The sequence below is a fragment of the Phoxinus phoxinus genome (genome assembly GCF_949152265.1).
Source record: "Phoxinus phoxinus genome assembly, chromosome: 2".
NCBI classification, from domain to species: domain Eukaryota; kingdom Metazoa; phylum Chordata; class Actinopteri; order Cypriniformes; family Leuciscidae; genus Phoxinus; species Phoxinus phoxinus.
In genome coordinates, this window is record NC_136877.1 from 28,658,737 (window position 1) to 28,679,579 (window position 20,843).

Below are 20,843 nucleotides of genomic sequence, written 5' to 3' on the forward strand. Positions count from 1 at the left end.
TCTACCCCATCATATACAAGTGCTATTGAACTCATTCACCTTGATCTGGCCCTGTGTTGACCTCTCTCTTCTAGAAAATTGACCCTGCTAAAATAATCCTAGAGGATCATCTACAGCTAGTCAGTTGCACAGAGATTGTGCTGCATTAAAGTAAAAATTTTGCATTACATTTTTTTGTTAAAAAATTATAACATTGGTAAAAAAAACATCACAAGGTCTAATTTAAATATATTTGGTTATAAAAGATTATTACAATAACAGCTTAATAAAAGCCCATGTATCCACCACATCGATGTACAATGTGAATATTAGCTTCTTGCTATTAAAAGGCACCTATTATGCAAAATTCACTTTTACATGGTGTTTGAACATAAATGTGTGTTGGCAGTGTGTGTACACAACCACCCTATAATGATAAAAATCCAACCAGTGTTTTTTTTTTAAAGGCGAGACACGGCAGGCAAAAACATCTGGGGTTTTTTTTTCACTGGTCAATTTTGAGACTTTGGGCTATTTGTCTTCAATAACATGTCTTCTTTCAGACTTGTGGTGAAAAAAAAGTCCAAAATACACATGTAGGTCTTTATTTTACTACACTTTGTCTATTTGCGTCTGTAGATTTCTCCGAAATTCAACAAAAGTTGGCGTTATGAATTAACGTGCTGCTCCGCGATCTCTGTCTGCTTCCTTTAATCACGCACACCGCTGGGAAGCTCTCTCTCTCCAGTACAATGCTGTCGGATCCAAATATGGTCATTTCCTTTCTATCAGCGACCAATCGTGAAAGTACAATGGACATTTAACTCAAAAATCTAAACCTCATTGGCTGATGTCAATTTCTGACAACGTAATTCGTTAAGATGCATCACGCGACGTGCTCTGACATTTAGATGTGTGTTTTTGACTGTTTTTCTGTTCAGTTAAAGGCCATAAATGCTGTGTCTATAAGTTTTGATGTTATTTAGGTGGTTTGCATTGTTGTTGCTAATGACTTGTTGAGATATTGTGTCTATAAATAGTTGTTTCCACTAAAAAAGTATGAATTTTTACATTACAAATCTTTAAATGCCTTTTTCTCAAAATGAGTTTTTCGTCATTTTCCAATATAAACACATCAGCCTATGTAGTACTATACACTTAGCAGTATTCTGAAGATATGTTCAGAGGGATTTGTTAATAAATCATTCCTGGCCTGATTTATGTGACATTTTAATTAAAAAAATATGGCGAAAATAAATTTGTGGCTATGGACAGTATATTTTGATTTAATGAAAGCATATATCCTGAAATCCCTCTGAACATCTTTTTTCATCTTGTGTGTAATCAAAATGAAAAAAGAATTTTGCACCTGGCTTTATCATATGTTCAGATCTATCAACCGAAAATATATGCAAAATTGCACATATTTAATGAGATAATGCTGCCTAATTTGCATAATTAAACATACAAATTTAAAAAACTTGTAATACATTTTTTATGAACTTCGTAAGTGTGTGTAAGTAATCAACTGAGGAAGTATCATGGTGATATCTTTTTTTTTTTATTGTACCCTATTCACCTGTAGTGTCTCGCCTTAAATCCCCATAAAGCATAAGCACTGTCTCAGAACGAGCTGTTCTCAGAATCAATGCAATGTGACGTAGAATTGCAAGAGCCCCGCCAACGACTGTTGATTGACAGTTTGAGCATAGACCCGCCCTGAGTGAGCTGGACACTTCCGCCATTGTTTTGACGTTGGAGCAGCTGTAGAATGTCTCCGAAAGCGATTGAGGTGTTTTGTTTTTTGGATGTTAGAATAAACATCGCAGTCTTCATTTACTTTCGTTGTTACACGAGGATTGAGCAGTACAACTGCTCTCGTGATCCTGCTTACAGTCTCCGGAGCGACAGGACTAACGTTACTGATCACGGCAGAAATGAAAGTGAGAGCGAGCACTTTATGACAGCTCAAGCTCATCGAGTCATTTTACAGATAATACAGTTTACCAGTTTATAAAGCACCCACTGAAAAGGTGTGTATATATTTGTTAGAGTGTTTTGTGTACTTCGCTGTGTAACGTTATGTTCCATGATAATGAAATGGAAAGAGAGTTTATGGATAAGACTTAATGCGCACTTCTTATACTGCGTTTATTCTAACAGTGATTTTCTGCAGTAAAACTAACGCTTCATCTTTTGTGTGATGTACAATAAACTTAATTGAACTCATCAGTATATTTTGGTCATCATTCAGACCGGGGTCTACTACAGCAGGCTTGTAGTGGAGCAGATGGCATATAAGTTATAAACGTAATTAAAATAAACATACCTGTTCTATCTCTATTCAGCATATATTCTCTAGCTCCGTGGGCATTATTGTCCGACTCGAACACCGTTACTGTGAGTGTCTGTTTTGATATCATCTTTCTGTGAGATGAGACTGCCCTGGCTCTGAGTGCGAGCTGGTTAGGCTCCGCCCCCTGTGCGTGGAACCGCATCTCATTAACTTTTAAAGGAGACACACTAAAACGGTGTGTTTTTCTCAGCCCCCCAAAAATGACAATTTAAACATGCTGTAAAAAATTATCTATGGGGTATTTTGAGCTAAAACTTCACATAAACACTCTGGGGACATCAGAGACTTATTTTACATCTTGTGAAAAGGGGCATAATAGGTGCCCTTTAACTAATGCTTCAATTTACAATGTGTTTTGCAGCGGTGAGCAATGTAGCCAGTCACAGACATGTTTGTTGATCTCTTGAACGCAATGGCCAATCAGAGGTGTTTTAAATTAAAATCCACTCACGTCAGTTTTTGTTCAGCACTGAGTTCTGCTCGATCGTTGACATTGTTGATCCAAATGGAAACATTCTTACACTAGATTAAGATTAACTTAATGCTGATTTGTTAGTAATGGATGAATAGCTACATAATGATAAATGATTATGCAAAAGAGTCCCTTCTTATCTGTATTCAACCTACATTCTTGTTCTTTTGATCTTTCATTCAAGCTGGTTAGTCTGTTACAGGAGAGAGTTCTTTCTGCAGCATTGATTGAGATCTCACTTTCATCATGGCTTAGCCATCCCTTTTCTGACATGTGTTCTTTGCATCAGATAAATCTACAGTTCATATATACTTCAAGTTTTCATGTCTAGTACTCGAGGTTCCTCTAGTATGAGTAAGGAAATGCAATACACATCGCGCCTACTTATTAGGATGCAATGAGAGTCAGAACATTTTAAGGGTTAGTTCACCCAAAATGTTTAATTCCGTCAGCATATACTAACCCTCAGGTCGTTCCAAAACCGTAAGACTTTCCTTCATCTTCGGAACAGAAATTAAGATCTTTTTGATTAAATCTGAGAGCTTTCTGTCCCTCCATTGACCATCAATGCAACTGAAACTTTAAAAAATTCATAAAAAGATCCCAAAACTAATCCATATGAATTGAATGGTTTAGTCCTAATTTTATATGATGAACAGATTGAATTTAGTATTTTATTGTGAACTATGAATGTGAACGCAGTGATGCCTGGAATCACTTTGATCATGAAATACAGTTACCGGTAAGTGCAAGATGTACAGCTCCGATCTGCCATTATAATGAGAACAAAATCGTAAAATGATTTTATAAATTTTTTGTGCTTTAGTTACCCATGTTTCAGCATTTTTGTTAGGGGAAGAGCACATCCACAACGGGAGTTCTGAGCACAGTTTATGTAAGCATTCGCGTCCTTTTGTGCAGATGTAAGTTGTTGCAGTATTACTTTTATGTTGTATATATCTGATTAATTCATATAGGATGAGTTTGGTTGAGTTTATTAACCAGCCTGGAAAGCGCTTCAGTTTACAGGTGTTCATTCACTCGTCAGCGCCAGCTCAAACAGCTTGTCGAGTGAGCGCGTACAGCCAAATGTGAAGGCTGACCAGCCGACTCGTAAGCAAGTGAGATAGCAAGTGAGATAGCCTCAACCACGCACTTGCTCATCCTCTGCTTAGATACAGGACACCCCTTCCTGGGTGACCCAAAACAACCAAACAGTTATTCAGATTACCTCCACAGGCCAGCTCTGTGGATATAAGCATCTAGGACCCTAACCGGGCAGAGCAGATTTAGTTTCTCTTGGTCTGACGTCAAAAAAGGAGGAGGACAAAGCCAGCAGTACTATTGGTCTATAAATATTAGTAGGGACCTTAGGAACATAGCCTGGCCTAGGATGAAGAAAGGCCTTAACCATGCCAGGCGAGAATTCTAGGCACGAGGGAGCAACCGAAAGTGCTTGAATGTCTCTCCAAATCTTTTGAGAGACAAAATAGCAAGAAGAAAGAGTTTTCAGAGTAATGTATTTCTCAGAAACTTCTTCAATGTGCTCGAACGGAGCTAGGTAGAGGCCTTCTAATACAACAGCCAAATCCCATGTCGGGACCCTTGTGCGGACTGCTGGCCTCAGACTCAAAAGTGCCACGATATTAATGGGTGTCTCTCCAGAGAAACTCAACTCAAAGGGACGTGGTAAGCAGTTAGTGCCGCCACATACACCTTCAGTGTGGAGGAGGATAACCCTGTGAAGAAGCGCTCTACAGTTCATTTATACTTCAAGTTTTCATGACTAGTACTCGAGGTTCCTCTAGTATGAGTAAGGAAATGCAATACACATCGCGCCTACTTATTAGGATGCAATGAGAGTCAGAACATTTTAAGGGTTAGTTCACCCAAAATGTTTAATTCCGTCAGCATATACTAACCCTCAGGTCGTTCCAAAACCGTAAGACTTTCCTTCATCTTCGGAACAGAAATTAAGATCTTTTTGATCAAATCTGAGAGCTTTCTGTCCCTCCATTGACCATCAATGCAACTGAAACTTTAAAAAATTCATAAAAAGATCCCAAAACTAATCCATATGAATTGAATGGTTTAGTCCTAATTTTATATGATGAACAGATTGAATTTAGTATTTTATTGTGAACTATGAATGTGAACGCAGTGATGCCTGGAATCACTTTGATCATGAAATACAGTTACCGGTAAGTGCAAGATGTACAGCTTCACATACACCTTCAGTGTGGAGGAGGATAACCCTGTGAAGAAGCGCTCCTGCAGGAATTCCAGCACTGCACCCACCGGGCAGTTAACCGGTTCCAACAGGTGCTCTTCATTCACAAAGTGAATGACCTCCACTTCAAGGCATATAACTTCCTCGTGGACGGAGCTCTGGAGTGGAGGATGGTCTCCACAACCAGACCTGAACTTATGAGCTGGGCCCCCTCAGAGGCCAAGCCCACAGTTTCCACAGTTCTGGGTGGGGGTGAAGGATCATCCCACTCGCCTGAGAGTAGGTCCCTCCTGATTGGAATCTCCAGAGGAGAGCCATCGAGGAAAGAAAACACTAGGTCCGCAAACCATACCCGGGCCAACCAGAAAAGGAATACCAACAGTAGACTGACCCCGTCCCGGCGAATCCTTTCCAGAACTCCGAGGAGCAGAGCAATTGGGTCTCGCCTCAGCCACGTCTACACCATAGAGTCCAACCCCAAAGGGGCTGGATGGCTGAGAGAGAACCTAAGTGGACATTGTGATGTCTCCTTGGAAGAGAATAGGTGTACCTTGGCATGACCGAAACTCTTCCACAGGAGCTCCATCACCTCAGGGTGGAGTCTCCATTACCCAGGCCTCGACCCCTGCCTCGACAGGATGTCTGCCCCGATTTAGATACCCTGGGATATAAATCACCCTCAATGAAAGATGCTTCCCCTGGGCCCACAGGAGGATCTGGTGAGCCAGCTTGTATAAGGGGCACGATGGTTTATGTAAGAGACCACCGATGTCTGACTGAAAAAGCACATGATGGCCCTTCAGGTCTGGGAGGAATTGTTTCAGAGTCTGGAACACCGCCAACATATCTAGACAATTTATATGCCACGAGAGATGATGGTCCTGCCACAGACCTTGGGCTCAACCCGTGAGGGAAGCCTCCGTCGTTAGCGTGACGTGACGACTACATTTCTTCTTAGACAAAGCCTTCTTCACAACAATAATGGTCCTCAGTAGTGTTGGGCGATATGCTCCATTTTCATATCGTCCTATCGTCAGCCTGTGAGATCGGCGATACACGATATTATCGTGAGGGGGCGGGGCTTACTTATTTGATTATTAACTTGCTTTTTTACTTATTCATTTGCTTGTTTTATTACTTCGTTTTATATATGAGAATCTTTTTCTATTTTGCTGGTAAAGGTGGAGTGTTTATTAATAGGCTAAATCAGGTTATTTCCCGGTATAGTGAGATAAAAAAAAGATCAAATCATTTTTGTATCTGACTCAGAGTATTTCAAAATGTCAGCGGGAAATTTACGGACACACATCCTCTCATGCCGTTACTGATGCAGCATTCTGACTGTAGGCTATTTCTGCATGAGATTAGAACACGTTTTAATAATTTCTTGGATCAGGAAAGATCGGAGTTTGGGATTATGTCCTCCTACCAGTGCTCTCTCTGTCTGGATGCACTTCACATATGCGCTCTTCAATAAGCGCAACGAACGCGGGTTAATGTGTTTTAAATGCCGGGAGAAATCAGAGTTAAGGGCAAACAGAGTCGATCGGTTTATACTAAAACTTCTGACTTGACTCCGATAAAGGAAAACAGTTAATGCGTTTATTTGACCACATGGATTGTCAGTTTATTCAGCATAATCAGGTTAAGTATGTGCTTGTAAACGCGCTCATTCGCTGGCATCTGTCAACGCCACATTCTCCTCTCAGAGACGACGATGGATATAACGGTAGCTATAGCAACTATCTTAATTTACTGCCTTAATATTTCTCTTGTGGACCTACATTAATGACAGTGAAAAAATTAGAAGAATATTTATTGTTAAACAAGTGTTTAAAGAGTTGTGCTGTGTTCGTGATGTAAAGACATGTTATTAGGCCGCCGGCTATTTTAGTGATATTATTATTATTATTAATATTTTGTAATTGTATTGTTTTTAGTGTTATTAATGTCATTAAATGTTTTGTTAACTAACAAATGTGTAACCATAATGTGCTATGGAAACAATAGGCCTACTGACGAACAACAATGCCGTTTTCATCTTGGATCTGTATAAGAATGATGCGTCCGTTAAAACAAGCACTTGTGACAATTTGTGAATGGATCACCTTGCAATTCAATTTTAATGTGGATGTTTTTTGTGTGTCTGTTTAAAAAAAAAAAAATCTTGGAGTCATCATACGCGCGTGATGGTGATGTCGCAAGTGTTAGGCTATGAGGTGATGTCGTTAAATTTAGGCAAGGCAAATTAATTGTAGTTCCTAATATTAATTTAATAACAATACTATTTTTATTATAATAATAATAATAAAAATAATTTAATACATTAATAAGAAAACGAGCCCATTATCGTATTGATATCGTCAAAGGCATCTGCCATCGGCAATATCATTGACTATCGTCGATACACGATACTATCGTCTATCGGCACAACCCTAGTCCTCAGACCCGTTTTGCCCTTAGAAGACTTCCCCTGAGAGCGCCGCATCCCATTCTTTTAGTGGGGGAGCGCAAGACGCGACACTCTGCTTTGCTGCTCCCGCCCAGCAGTCCCTGAGACATGAACGCGGAGTGGCAGGAATTTCTGGAACGACGCCACCTGCTTTTTCTCTTCTTGAAACCTATCCGTATTGACCGTATATGACCGTATTTACTGTGTCACGTAATAGGCCAGCAGGGGAAAGCAGGGCGTCCAGAAGGAAGGTCTTTTCTCTCTCCTTAATTCCTGAGAGGTTCAGCCATACATGCCTCTCCGTGGCTGCCATAGAACGGCCCACTGACTTGGTCGTCTCCTTGGTGGCATGGAGAGAGAAATCTGCTGCCTGACGTAATTGCTGACCTCCTCAATCTCGCTCATGTCTTTTAATAGGATGGCCTGGTATGCCTGCAGGATGGACATAGTGTGCAGGCATGCCGCGGCCTGACCCAACCACCGAATAAGCTTTACCCACCAAAGCCGAGGTGTTTCTTAGTGGCTTGGAGGGTAATGCTGGTGCTTTAAAAGACAATGCCGAATCAGGGGAGAGATGGCTCGCAAGCGTCTCTTCCGCCCTAGGCATCGCCCCATAACCATGCTGTTTAGACCCATACATGTTCGAATATGTGGACGTTTGTGGACTAAATATATGGTATGAAACCGGCTATTTTCCAGGAAATCGACACCTCGTGTGCAGGTCTTGGAAAAACGGCAAACACCGGCGTGGAGGCTGCCTACAGGAAGGCAGAAAGCGTTCATCAAGTTTACTTTCCTGCCTTGACTCTGGCAACTCTATGCTTAAATTTTTCAACAGCACGAGTGAGCACCTCTATTAACTCCTCACATGCAGGAGACTGAAGTGACGAGTCTTCAGTATCTCCTGTACCGATACTTACAACATCCAGCTCCTCAGAACTGGATAGTTGCAGTACCGGGGCCTCAGCCTGGGCGGAAGAAACCACAGAGCGTGCTTCCAAACCCTGAACTGAGGCACTGGATCTGAGAGGTGAAGGCTGAGATAGGGCTGGGCCCGTCTCAAACCCCGCTGTCAGATACATTTGCGAACGCCACGTCTGAAGTCGCACTCTGCCTCGGCAGAAGCGGGACCTGAGCCATGGGGAGCGCGAACCGAACCGCCCTCCTCGAAGAGCGATCAGCGGGAGCGCAGCATTCTTAATGGTAAACGCTCACAATGCTCATAATCAGTCTCCTCGAGAACTGACTGAGCATGCTGCACTCCTAAACAAACAACACATAGTTGGTGTGTATCCCTATCCGTGAGATGTCAAGTGCAGGGATGAACACACTTCCTATAATGCTGTCCGCTCGTCATTATATAGTTTTTATATACATGTGACAAAACTCCTGCCTAGTATCAACTAAGGACAGACAAATACACTTTTCAGACAATGATTCACACAGAGCGCTTGCTGAATGCACAGAAGCTAGCGCTTTTGTGATTCAGGGGTGCTTTATGGTTTCCTGGTCTATGACGTCGTTCCGTCTCGCCATTGGACTGATTCCATACGTACTTCATGACGCAATCGCGGAGGGGCGTTCCCGCAGCGTTTTGACGCAGCTCGAGTTCCCTTGAAAGGGAACTCATAAGGAAAGAGTCAACACTGACTGATGAAGTAGAAAATTTTAATCAACGAGCAGATTTCACTCCTTTCCACCTGCTGGGACTGGGAATCCAAATCCAAAGGCAAGCACTTCCAGCACATCAAATTAATAAAAACAATTATAGAGAATTTCAAACTAGTTTTGAACGAAACGAAAGAAATTACTCACTATAGAAATACAAACATGCACTGACATACAACATGTTCACACTTATTTCAAACAGAACAGAAGTCAAAACACACAAGGTCAGAGCTGAAAGCTTGTGAGAAATGTAATGGCCAATGGGTGACCCTGCTCTGTGATTGGCTTTGTCCCAAATCTAAGGTGGGGTCACGGTTCATGAGCTCGTACATCTGACCATAACCGCAGTGATGTGGTAAACCATGGGGAATTTGATTACACGAGCGCTCAGCTCCACTTAAGACTTGGAACATCACCGTGATCATGGGATCAGGGTGGGGAAAGAGAAGAGAAAGATTGAAAGGAGATTACAGCAATGCAGTGCAGCAACACAGAGAGAGATTTACTGTAAATTCCACTGCCTAAAGGAATAAAATAAGTGGAAGAAAAGAATCTTTCAGGATTTTTGTGGTTTTCCCTAGACTGTTGTAACAAAATGGAGAGAGGGAGTTGAAAAGAAAATAAGAAAGAGGCAGATTGAGAGAAAAAATGAAAAACAGGGGAAAGGAGGGAGAATGTGTGCGTGTGTGTGAATGGAACTGAAAAAATGGAATGGCTCCAGGGAAAGAGGACGTCTCAGTTATTTGCCCAGCTCAGAGAATGACTGAGGTCAGGATTCAGTCAGAACACTAGACACCAGTGCCTAAAATATAAAATCTAGGGAGAAGAGAAAAATATGGCTGGAAAAAGGGGAAAAAAGAGAAGGGATGAAAACAAGTTTAAAACAGAGAGAAAGAATAAAGTAGAAAAGATAATTGGATACAGAAATATGCTGAGATAAATAGAAAGAAAAGAAAATAGAAATAGAAACAAACTATAGTAAGAAGAAGAGAAAAATGTCTCCCTGTGCTGCTGCAGAGGAATCAGTCAGGCGAAGACAACAATATAGAAAGCTGAGGGCCTTTGTCCAGCTTCTACCAGACAAGGACAGAAAGGAGCCTTGAGCAGCACCCACGCGCGCACACACACACGAACAGGATTTTTGATTCCTGACACTCTTCTGTATGTAGCTATTTTAAGCTTCTGTAGTATAGTATGGTTGATTCTGTAGCAGTAATATTTTCCCTTGATGTCATTTAGTTTATTGCTGAAATGTATTGATATTTTATTTTGTTTAAAGTATTAAAAAATAGTTTATTAATAATTATGGAAATATATACATTGAAAAAAAGTGAGCATTAGTTAAAGCAACACTAAGGAAGATTTTTTTACCTTAAAATAATGTTTCCAAAATCGTTTCAGTTGTTCATCAAATCGTAACAGGGTGAAAGGCACTTCTGCCTCCACTTTGCGGACCTTTATGTGCTATAACCGCACTATGTAAGATTGCCAGATCGGGTCGCGTTTCTGCAGTTCTAATGAGTTCTATCAAGCGTTACAATAGTCATTATTTTGTTTTTCTTCGTTTCTGATGTCGCAATACATTATACTTCCATAAAATCATGCATTATACTCTAAGTTGTCTGTGGACATCGTTCATTCCAAAGTCGGCGCTAGATAAACAGCGAGCGTGCGTGCGACAGTAGGCTTGCGGTAGGCTAAATTATTTGTGACAGCGCGGTAATGGACAATTCCGCTTTCAACCTGTAGGGCGACTGGAGAGGAAAAATTCCTTGGTGTTGCTTTAATGTAGAATGCTTGATGTTGTAAAAAGATTATCAAACATGATCAGTCTTTACTTGAAAATTTGTTTGTTTTAGTTGACTGTCTTTAGTTCTACTGACTCTGCCAAGTCACCATTTATCACTCATAACATGATCATCCCATTGCGAGTTTGAATGAGCACGTTTTTTTTTTTATTCTGTCTCTTCTAAGTAAATAAGTCAACAGTTTAGTGCACTGAACACAGACAACTCTCACACATCTCCATCACTGTAGCCTGAACAGAAATGTATTACAGAGGTCATGCTGTAGGCCACACAATAACCCTGTCCCAGGTCATTTTGCCGCATTTCATTATCAGATAAATCACAACTCTTTGTGCATCTCCTTTTCACAGGTAAAACTGGTTCTGTTGTCAATGGTTCAGAAACATGCTGATCTACATTTCACAGTCTGAAGTATCAAAGACTGCTAATCTCTAAAATATGAGTGGAAAAATGTGCAAGAAATGACACCAAACTAAAGCTAGATAACCAGCCCTGTCAGTTCTCCACTCACACATATCACAAAGATCAGTTTTAAAGCTTCAGTCAAAATGTAATAACTCAAAATGTTTTGTTTACATAAACCTTTCATTTGAGATTTGCAAAAGACTAAATGCTTGCTCAGCTTGACTGATCAGTTTTCAGCCAAAAGATGAACATGACGCATGCTGAATACAATCAACAATTACCACAGATGTTCTTCATTGCAGAAGGAATCAGTGAGTGACCACAACAGAACTCAAGGGCAAATGTAGTGAGAACATTAATAGCACAACTCTTTTAAACCAGATACATTTCTTAAAGCAAAGGCAAAGTCAGCAGGTGCTTAGCATCATACAGCTTTGTTCAAGTAACTGATGCAATGCAAAATGTTAATTTTGTGGATTATATCTTGTGGTATGTTTTATCTAACATTGCATTTCCCAATGACAAAACAATACACCAGACTTATCAAACATCTTGATATGAATTTGAAAGAATTTACAAATGGATGTTTATCTTCTTAAAGGAACTTCGCCGATTTTCAACCCGCTACAATTAGTGTCTTGTCAGACAGATAATCAATTTTAAACTCCAGTTGCATTTGGGGCAAGGCCAATGCGTGTGGCTGCTTTTACAGCAAGGCCATGGCGCAAGCCTCACACTCTTTATTAACAGTTAAGTGCAACTGTTACAACAACAGCTTTGGAGAACTGTGGCTATGATCAATAGGCTATGATTTATGAACAGCCCTTTAGGGCAATTTGATGACAAAGATATTTAAAATTTTTATTTAAAATAGTGAATATCTAACGTAGGCATTATGATCAGGGTTGCACATAACTGGTGCACAGGTGTGCATGCGTGGTAAAAATAAACGATCCGCAGCAGAAACCGTGGAGAGAAGCGCTTTTGAGTACTAACATTTTAGGGAAAAGGGACACGTTACTTACTGGAGTAGGATTTTTCTCCATCTAATGATTATGTGATTCGAGAATTTACTGCTAAGTGCTAACTTTAACCATCATAGAGTAAAAGTTTATCATTTGGACGTATTTTGTCTTGCCAATTTACACATTCAAATGATTTTAAACACGGAAGAGGTGAAAATCGGAACTCCTGTGCTATTATACGCACCGCCGCACACGCAGAGAGAGAGAGGCGTGTTTCAGACAGAGTTCAAACACAGAATTGATTCCTCTTTCACCTTTGAGCTTGAATGGACACCGACACATACACAAAATGATGTCAAAATACCCGTCTCTGCAAGTATACGCTCGGTTATTATGTCATAAGTGAACGGTTGAGAAAGAAATCGGATATGTGTCAGTATATCCGGTCCGTGCATTCAGTCTTAAAGTGACAGCAACCTAATATCCCTGCGGTTGTGCATGTCATTAATGTTGAAAGGTAGCCTAACTTCGTCATATTCATATACTAGGCAGAATGTGAGTCTGATAATGCTCCATAGGCCTTTGATTATGAGGCGTGTCTTAACCTAACCAGGAAAAAAAAAACTCTGCACTCAATTGGATAGACCTACAACCAATCAGAGCAACGCATGTTGAGCGACGCATAGTTGTCAACAACAGAGCTCAACTGCATGCACGCTGGAAGAAGTAGTAAATTAATGAGTGTAAATTTAAAATCTTTGCCGTTGTTGTAAAAAGAATTTAAGAATTCGCGGAGTACTTCCAAGCACGTATAGCATTTTTGAGAGAAACACAAAAGGTGTAGGCCCTATGTATATACAAACTAGTTCTCCGTTTAGGATTAGATCTCGACAATAAAGCAAATAAATCTTCTCGCATTTGTCGGCCCTGTCTCAACTTTATAACACGGTTGCAACGTGACTTGACTGATTTTGAAAAATGGAAAGTCGACGAAAGAGACCAGGCTAAAGAAGCGTGTTCATCTGAGGCGTCAGAGAAAAGAGATCGTGAGCCCATCCCTTCCATTGGTTTTCATTGCGTCCAATCTTCTTAGCGACCATCGGAGCCAGCTGACTTTTGCCGAATCCCGTATGGAAGGACGGCAAACACATCTTTCCGATCGATAAATGCCTTGATTGCGGTTCTCGGTTCGCATTAATTTTGAAATTAATGTGCTGTCAATTTATTTTATAACAGACGCGATAGCGGAATTTAAACATCTCAATTCTCCAGCTGCAGTCATCTTTGTTGAAAACTAATTCAACCCAACCGCTCTTTGATGACGTGGTGATTACGTAACCGCAGATCATCTGTCCATCATCGATTAAAACCCGCCCTGGCAATTTGATTGGCTCTGCCTTCTGGGAGCCGAGCATAATTACTCCTCAACGGATCGAGTCCAGACTGAACTTCCCGACCAAAGAATGTTGTGGGCGGGGTTCGGGCTGGCACCCAGGCTAGTTGAAAGGGACATGAAAATCTGACTTTTTCAGTGTTTAAGTGCTATAATCGAATCCCTGGTGCATCTACCAACCCAGAAAACGTGAAAAAAAATCAGAAACCCACAGCCAATCAGAACAGCGTGTGGGCGGAGTCTCGCGGCAAGTGCACAGCACCAGATCTTAACGGCACTCGCAAGAAAATGGATACATAATCAAATTCACAAATATTACACCATTTAAACATTATTTAAAATATAGGCTCAGGCCAGCTGATAGTCTTGCCTGGGCCCGGGATGAGATAATCTTAGATGGGACCCCCCGCGGCCAGATCTCTCCTTTTCCCTTGCTCTTCCTCTCCGGTTCCTCTCCTCTCTGTCTCATCCTCTCTGACGGAGCTACCAAACTCAACTGTTTCTGTCAAAGACAACGTGTTGTGTGTCAGGCTTTTTTTTTTTTACAAGCTAATGGATGTTAACATTACAGGGTTTTTCCAGGGTCAAAATTGGTCTTCGGTGGTGGCCGACAGACATTGTAATCCTTTCTCGCCCCCTCTTTTTTTTTAGCTGTGATTTTACCACTTGATTTCATAGCTTTGTAAGATAAAATCCTTCTTTGAGACCTGATAATTATTTTGGTATACATATCAATATCAAAAAGTAGAATAAAAAAGTATAGCATTAAAAAGTTTATTTTAACTAATAGTCTAATTTTCTACCAAATACAGTAATTGAATAAAATTAGCTGCCAGATAAAAAAAATTGCTGCTAGATAACAACTTGCTTTGCAGTTTTCTTTTTTCTGGTTTCACCTCACTCAGTCTTAACTAGGCCTAAATTATTTTTTTTGTAATAAATAATGTTTCTACACATTATAATATAAATAAGCTGAAAATACTAGGCTATGTAGTTTATTGCATACATGAATTGTTTGTTCATGTTACTTCACAGTTCTTTAACTTAACAAATACAGCTTTTGATTTCAATAATGTAGGCTACTAGTAAATGGTGAAATTAACATTAAGAAAGATTAATTAATGCGGTAGAAGTGCAGTTTATTAATGTTAATTAATGTAGTTAACTAGAATTTAATAAATGCAACCATATTGTAAAGTGTTGTCGATTTGTTATACACCGATTCAGTGTTGGAAAGATCAGTCTTTTTAACCATTTGTAACCCAGGTTACTAAAGATGTTTTTATTTTTTGAAATAGAAAATAAAGAGACCGACACTTATGTGAATGAACAGTTATTTTATTAAATATCTGTAAAGAAAAGAGAAAATAAGAATACATAAATTAGAGAAGAGTGATTTGATTTAATGAGACAGTGATTGGTCCTAATGAACGAATCAGAGTTGGCCGCCTTATGCTGCGTTCACACCAAGCGCGAATATGCGTCAGGCGCGAGTGATTTCAATGTTAAGTCAATGGTAAGGCGCGTTTACCCGCGTCTGGAGTTCTTGCGGCGCGAATGAGGCGTTTGGCGCGGCGCGGTAGACGCGAATTCGCCTCATTCGCGCGTCTAGTTCGCGCGAATGACGCGAATTGAGCGTTTGGCGCGTTTGGCGCGATACGCGCGTTAAGCGCGAATTGTGCTTTTTGTGCATTCACGCGTTTGACGCGAATTCGCGTCTGCCGCCCGAGTTGAAAAATCTGAACTTCTGCGTCAAATTCGCGCCGCGTTAACCAATCAGGAGCCTGCTTTTATACAGAGACACGACAGTATCACGTCTGCCAATATAATTTTAATTTCTAGGTTGATGTCTAGGTTATAGCTAACTCAGTATCACTAGAAAGATCACTGTATTACAGAGACACGACAGTATCACGTCTGCCAATATAATATTTTAATTTCTAGGTTGATGTCTAACTTAACGTCAGGTTATAGCAGTTAACGGAGTAACTTACGTTATCACTAGAAAGAGCGCCAACAGTGGTATCCGTACCACAGTTTAAAAAAAATATTGATAGCATAGCAAATACTGTATTTAAAATAGCATATACATTTACTAACCGAAGACAGATGGACAGGCGCTCCGCAGCTGGTATAGAGCGCCTGTAGTTGGTGTCCTGGAGGGTGATCCTCGCTCCGATGCGGGACAGCAGGTCATCAAACTGGGCGCGGGACAGGCGGAAGTACCGCTGAAACCGGCCGTCATCCAGCCGCAGCTCCTGGAGCAAATGGTGAAATTCGCCAAACTGGGTTCGCCTCCGAAGGGTCTGGTGGACCCAAATACGGCGACGATGATCCCTACGCCGCTGTTCTGCTCTCCAGAGTAAATACAGTGCGGTGACTCTATCTCGGTAAATGATCGCTCATCAGACATCTTGTAAAAAGATGGCCGCCAGCGGGTCTCGAAACTGACTTTCGCCTCTTGACGCGCGTGACGCGCGTAAATTTCGCTTCAAACTTTTTTTTTTTAAACGCGTCAATTCCGCTCTTGACGCGCGAATGAACACAAAGTGGTCACGCGAATAACCAGACGCGGCAGGCGCGAATTTTGACGCATATTCGCGTTTGGTGTGAACGCAGCATTAGTGGGTGGAGTCATCGGAGTCGAGAGATGATGCAATGATCATTTTCCGAGAGAAGCACGTTAAGCATCGAAAGAGAAGCAGTGAGCGCGATCTGAGAAGAGAAAGAGACTTGAGCGAGCTAGTAGTTTGTTTCGAGAGATCTAGAGATATAGAACATAAAGATTTTGAGAAATAGAAACAGAACTTGATACTGTGATTGATTTTGAGTAAAAGTGAAACTAGCTTTTTGTACGTGCATTCAAGTACGGGCCTAAAGCTGAAAGAGCTGCCGCGAACTTTTTCTAATTGATAATTGGAGTACTCTTGGTAAGTGAAGTTTTCGTTTTATTGTTATTACTAAGGTTCTTATGTATAAATATTCGATAAAATGTGTTCAAATGCCAGATATGCGTGTTATATTTAACTAAATGCATGTAAGAGTCAACCTTCTGAGAAAAAAGGGAAAAGATTTCTTCATAAATTTGTTAAATAAGTGATAAAAAAAGAGAGAAGTTATTTTTGATGATTTGTGAAATGTGAATTTATAGATTTTGTCGAATAACTGAGTTTGAGTAAACGGATGAGTGTGACGCACGTGTAAATTGAGCAGATGAGACCTAGCGCGTCATTTGAAATACTGTTTTTATATATATGAGAAGTTAATGTGTTAATATTATATTAAAAGTGAAGTTGGAAACGTTAATAGTTGAATATATTGATATTAAGTGTGGTAATATGTGTATTTTTGAGAAAAGGTCCTAATTGTACTTTTGGCCTTGTTTTTCAAGGTTGGGTTTTTTCTTTCTTTTCTTTTTCCTTTCCCCCCCCTTTTGGGCTTTCCATTTCTTTTTTATATCCATTCGGGATTTTGTTTTGTTTTTTTCTGCCATTTTCTATTTGCTGAGTTTGGATGCTGCTTTCTGGAACGAGGATCGAGGATCGGGGAAGCTACACGTGAGATGTCCCTGCTTCACTGCGAAAGTTCGAGAGTTGGTGCAAGCAGGAACTGGCGAGCCATGCCCAAATAAGGATCAGAACTGAGAATCGCACTGTGAACTGTGTGGTAGAGTCGAGTACATGGTTTCTTTTCCCATCCGACTGAACCGTGAGTTAATTTGAGTGTGCGGAAGAAGGATCTCGTGAAGGAACGTTGCACTGGAGCTGAGAACTAGTACAATCTCATATCACATTGAGATTTCTGTGAACACTGAGATAATTTGACACTGATTTATTTTCCTTATTTTTGTTATTTTGTTTCAATTTATATTGTGATTTTATTTCTTTTGAATTATTGATTGAGAGTTCATAATTTCTATTTTTGGGTAATAAGAGGGAACTGAAAGGTAACTTGAAAGGTTGAAATTGAAAAGAGTTACATTTTAAATCAGACCAAAAGAGAAAAGTATTCTTAATATAAATAAGACAAATTAGGAATAACTCAAATAACTAAAGAAACCAGATATCTTAATTATACCTAAATAAGTTAGTTAGGTAAAATTAGATTTAAAACTAAATAGACCGTATAAATTATAGTAGATAAAAATAGAGACTAATTAGGAAAGATAATAAGGATATAAATAAGAGTTTATTCATTTCTGGTTTATTTTCTTTTGTTGATGTGTTGAGTTTAATTTTATTGCTTTTTTGAACATTTTCTTTCGTTTTAATTGCTTGTTATTCCTTTTAAATACAAATTGCCAATTTTTCCAACTTAAACAGTGTGTCCCTGTGCTTCTTTGCTGCTAACACAGTCTCTTGAGCGAATTCTGGTCTTCTGATCGCTGGTCCATAGATTGAAGCAGTGTCTTCTTTCACGCCCCTCTGTGTCTTATACTGAGGAGGGTGAGGGTAACACACTTGCCACGACACGGGTTACAGAAAGTTGGCGAGCCAGCCAGGAGACTGTTGCTTAGCAACAAGGATAGTATTAGGAAACAAGCTAATTAGTAACCAAATTTTTCTCAGAAGCGTTGATCTTGCGTTGTGACAATGGAAATCATTGAGAGAGAGTGTGTGGACGTAGCAAATGCGCTTATTGTCAAAGGTCTCACGTTGACCGAAACAGATGATGAGCTGAGTACTTTCTTGCAAAGGTATGGCTCAGTTAAACGTAATTTGATAATTGACGATCAAACGTCTGAGTTCCATCAGCATGCCATTGTAGAATATGCTCACAGCTCTGCAATGCTGGACTTAGCGCCAATGTTACCCATAACTTTGGGAAGTCTTTCGAATCCAAGTGTCATGTTTCAAATACGAGCTTTGGCTAGCGTATGTAACCAGACGGCCAGTGAGAAACCTCTTTCAAATGTGTTTCAGGAGGAGTTGAATGAACTCCAGGAAGTTCACTCTACCAACTGTACTCCAGAGAGAGCGCGAAATGTGAGCTGTGATGATTCCAGTAAAGCAGAAACAGTAGGAATGCGAGATTTAGAATTCAAAAACCCAATCAAGAGACAGACGGCCTTTCCAGAAACCACCGTTGATGGTGTTACAGTGACCACTCGTTCTGGTTTCCCCATAAATGTTGTAGACCCACCAGGTATTCAAAAGATGGTTGTAGAGCACATAGTGAAGTCAGCTGATGCTGCGATGTTACAGCAAACTTCAGTCCGTCTTAGGAATTTCTCAGGGAGGTGCCCGCGTCCTCCAAATGAACCTGACTTTGACACTTGGCGAGTGAGTGTAGAACTCCTGCTAAGTGATCCGGCTATTTCCGATTTGCAAAGAGTACGTAGGATCCTAGATAGCTTGTTGTCTCCTGCCGCAGACGTAGTGAAGCACGTGCGACCTCCAGCTCTGCCTGCGGTGTACCTTGAGTTGCTAGAATCAGTGTATGGTTCCGTAGAGGATGGTGACGAACTGTTGGCCAAGTTTATGGGCACTTTACAGAACCAAGGTGAAAAGTCATCCGATTTCTTGCACCGGTTGCAAGTTCTTCTGAGTTCAACGATTAAGAGGGGAGGTATCGCGGAGAAAGATCATGATCGTTGTCTTTTGAAGCAGTTTATGAGGGGATGTTGGGATAATGGTCTCATTGACAGCCTTCAGTTAGGGAAGAGCGGAACCCAGCCACTCACTTTCGCCGAGTTGGTTGTGTTAATTCGAACAGAAGAGAATAAACGTACTTCCAAAGAAGAGAGAATGAAAAAACACCTTGGGTTGCCAAAACCTCCTGTTGGTTACCCGAAACCTCGAGCTGCCACCCAGCAAGTGTCAGTGTATTCTCATGAAACACCAAATGCTAGTAGTTCTGAAACAGATTCTCTAAGAAAGCAACTTGCAGAAGCTCAGGCTCAACTTGCTACTTTAGGTAGAAGTTCAGATCAGAAACGCCAGAACGGATGTTCTGAGAAAACAGAATTTGATGCTTTGAGAAAAGTAGTGGAAGAGTTGCGTGCTCAGATAGCCGCTATGCGAGTTTCCATGACTCAAGAAGCAAAACGTGAAGATTCAGATAGCTTAGAAGTCGCTAACCTACGACGACAGGTAGCTGAACTGCAAGCTCAGAATGTTGCTCAGAGAAATTTTAGAGATCACTCCCGTGTGACTGCTGGTTTGATCGAGACAGATACTGGTCGAGATGTTAGAAGGGCCCAACAAATGGCCAATCGGCCTCGTCCCGGATATTGTTTCCGATGCGGAGAGAACGGTCATTTGGCTGTTGCCTGTGATAATCCAGCAAACCCCTTGAGAGTTGAAGAAAAGCGTCGTAAGCTGAGAGAGCAGCAGGCCCAGTGGGACTCTCTGCACGGGAATTCTTCCTTGTCTTTAAACTAGGGGATGTCTCTGTAGCGGGGCATACAGAGACAAGGTGTAACTTTAACCGCCCTAAGTGTTATAGGCAAGCGGCCGTTGCGAGTAATCAGAATAGATCACCCTTAAAGAACCTGCCAGAGGGGTTAGTAGGAGTAAAGTGCACAGCGCATATTATCATTGGGGGTAAAGAAATAAGTTGTCTCCTAGACACAGGATCTCAGGTTACTACCATTCCCCAGTCGTTTTACGAGTCGCACCTGTCTGATCATCCGTTGAAGTCATTGGGAAACCTACTAGAGGTAGAAGGAGCCAATGGACAAGCAGTTCCGTATCTAGGGTACATAGAGTTGGTCTTGAAGTTTCCGAAAGAGTTTGTGGGTGCAGAAATTGAAATTCCTACCTTAGCTTTGGTAGTTCCGGACCTCAATAGTCTGTCGCAAGTTCTAGTAGGTACCAACTCCTTGGATGTGCTTTATGGTCACTGTATCAACGAGAAACAGAATAATCCTTGTTCGAATCTTCATGGGTATCAGGCAGTGCTTAAAGTCCTTGAAGCGAGATGGAGGCAAGCTAGCAGTGAACCATTAGGACATGTGAAATTGATGGGAGCTATCCCCGAGGTTGTGCCTGCCGGGAACACAGTAGTCTTGAATGGCTATGTTCAGCTTCGGGAACCTTGCTTAGAGAAATTGATAGCTCTTGAACCGCCTTCAACCCCAGCGTTCAGCGGTCTTTCGGTGGCGAGTTGTGTAC

The 20,843-nt window shown here is 40.9% G+C and overlaps 1 protein-coding gene across 13 annotated transcripts in view; it reads right to left on the reverse strand.

The window, feature by feature from the left end:
• The window catches only part of sorcs2 (sortilin-related VPS10 domain containing receptor 2), a 189,217-nt gene that overhangs the window by 148,640 nt on the left and 19,734 nt on the right, over nucleotides 1-20,843 (reverse strand). For 3 of the 13 annotated variants that reach the window (XM_079593111.1, XM_079593109.1, XM_079593110.1), the window contains one exon: nucleotides 14,099-14,230. The exons of 9 other annotated variants lie outside the window; for them this stretch is intronic. In XM_079593111.1, the coding sequence (XP_079449237.1) occupies nucleotides 14,099-14,197 (99 nt within the window). In that variant the 5' untranslated portion in view covers nucleotides 14,198-14,230. The remainder of the gene's footprint in view (nucleotides 1-14,098; nucleotides 14,231-20,843) is intronic. One more of the 13 variants, XM_079593112.1, reaches the window with a different exon arrangement.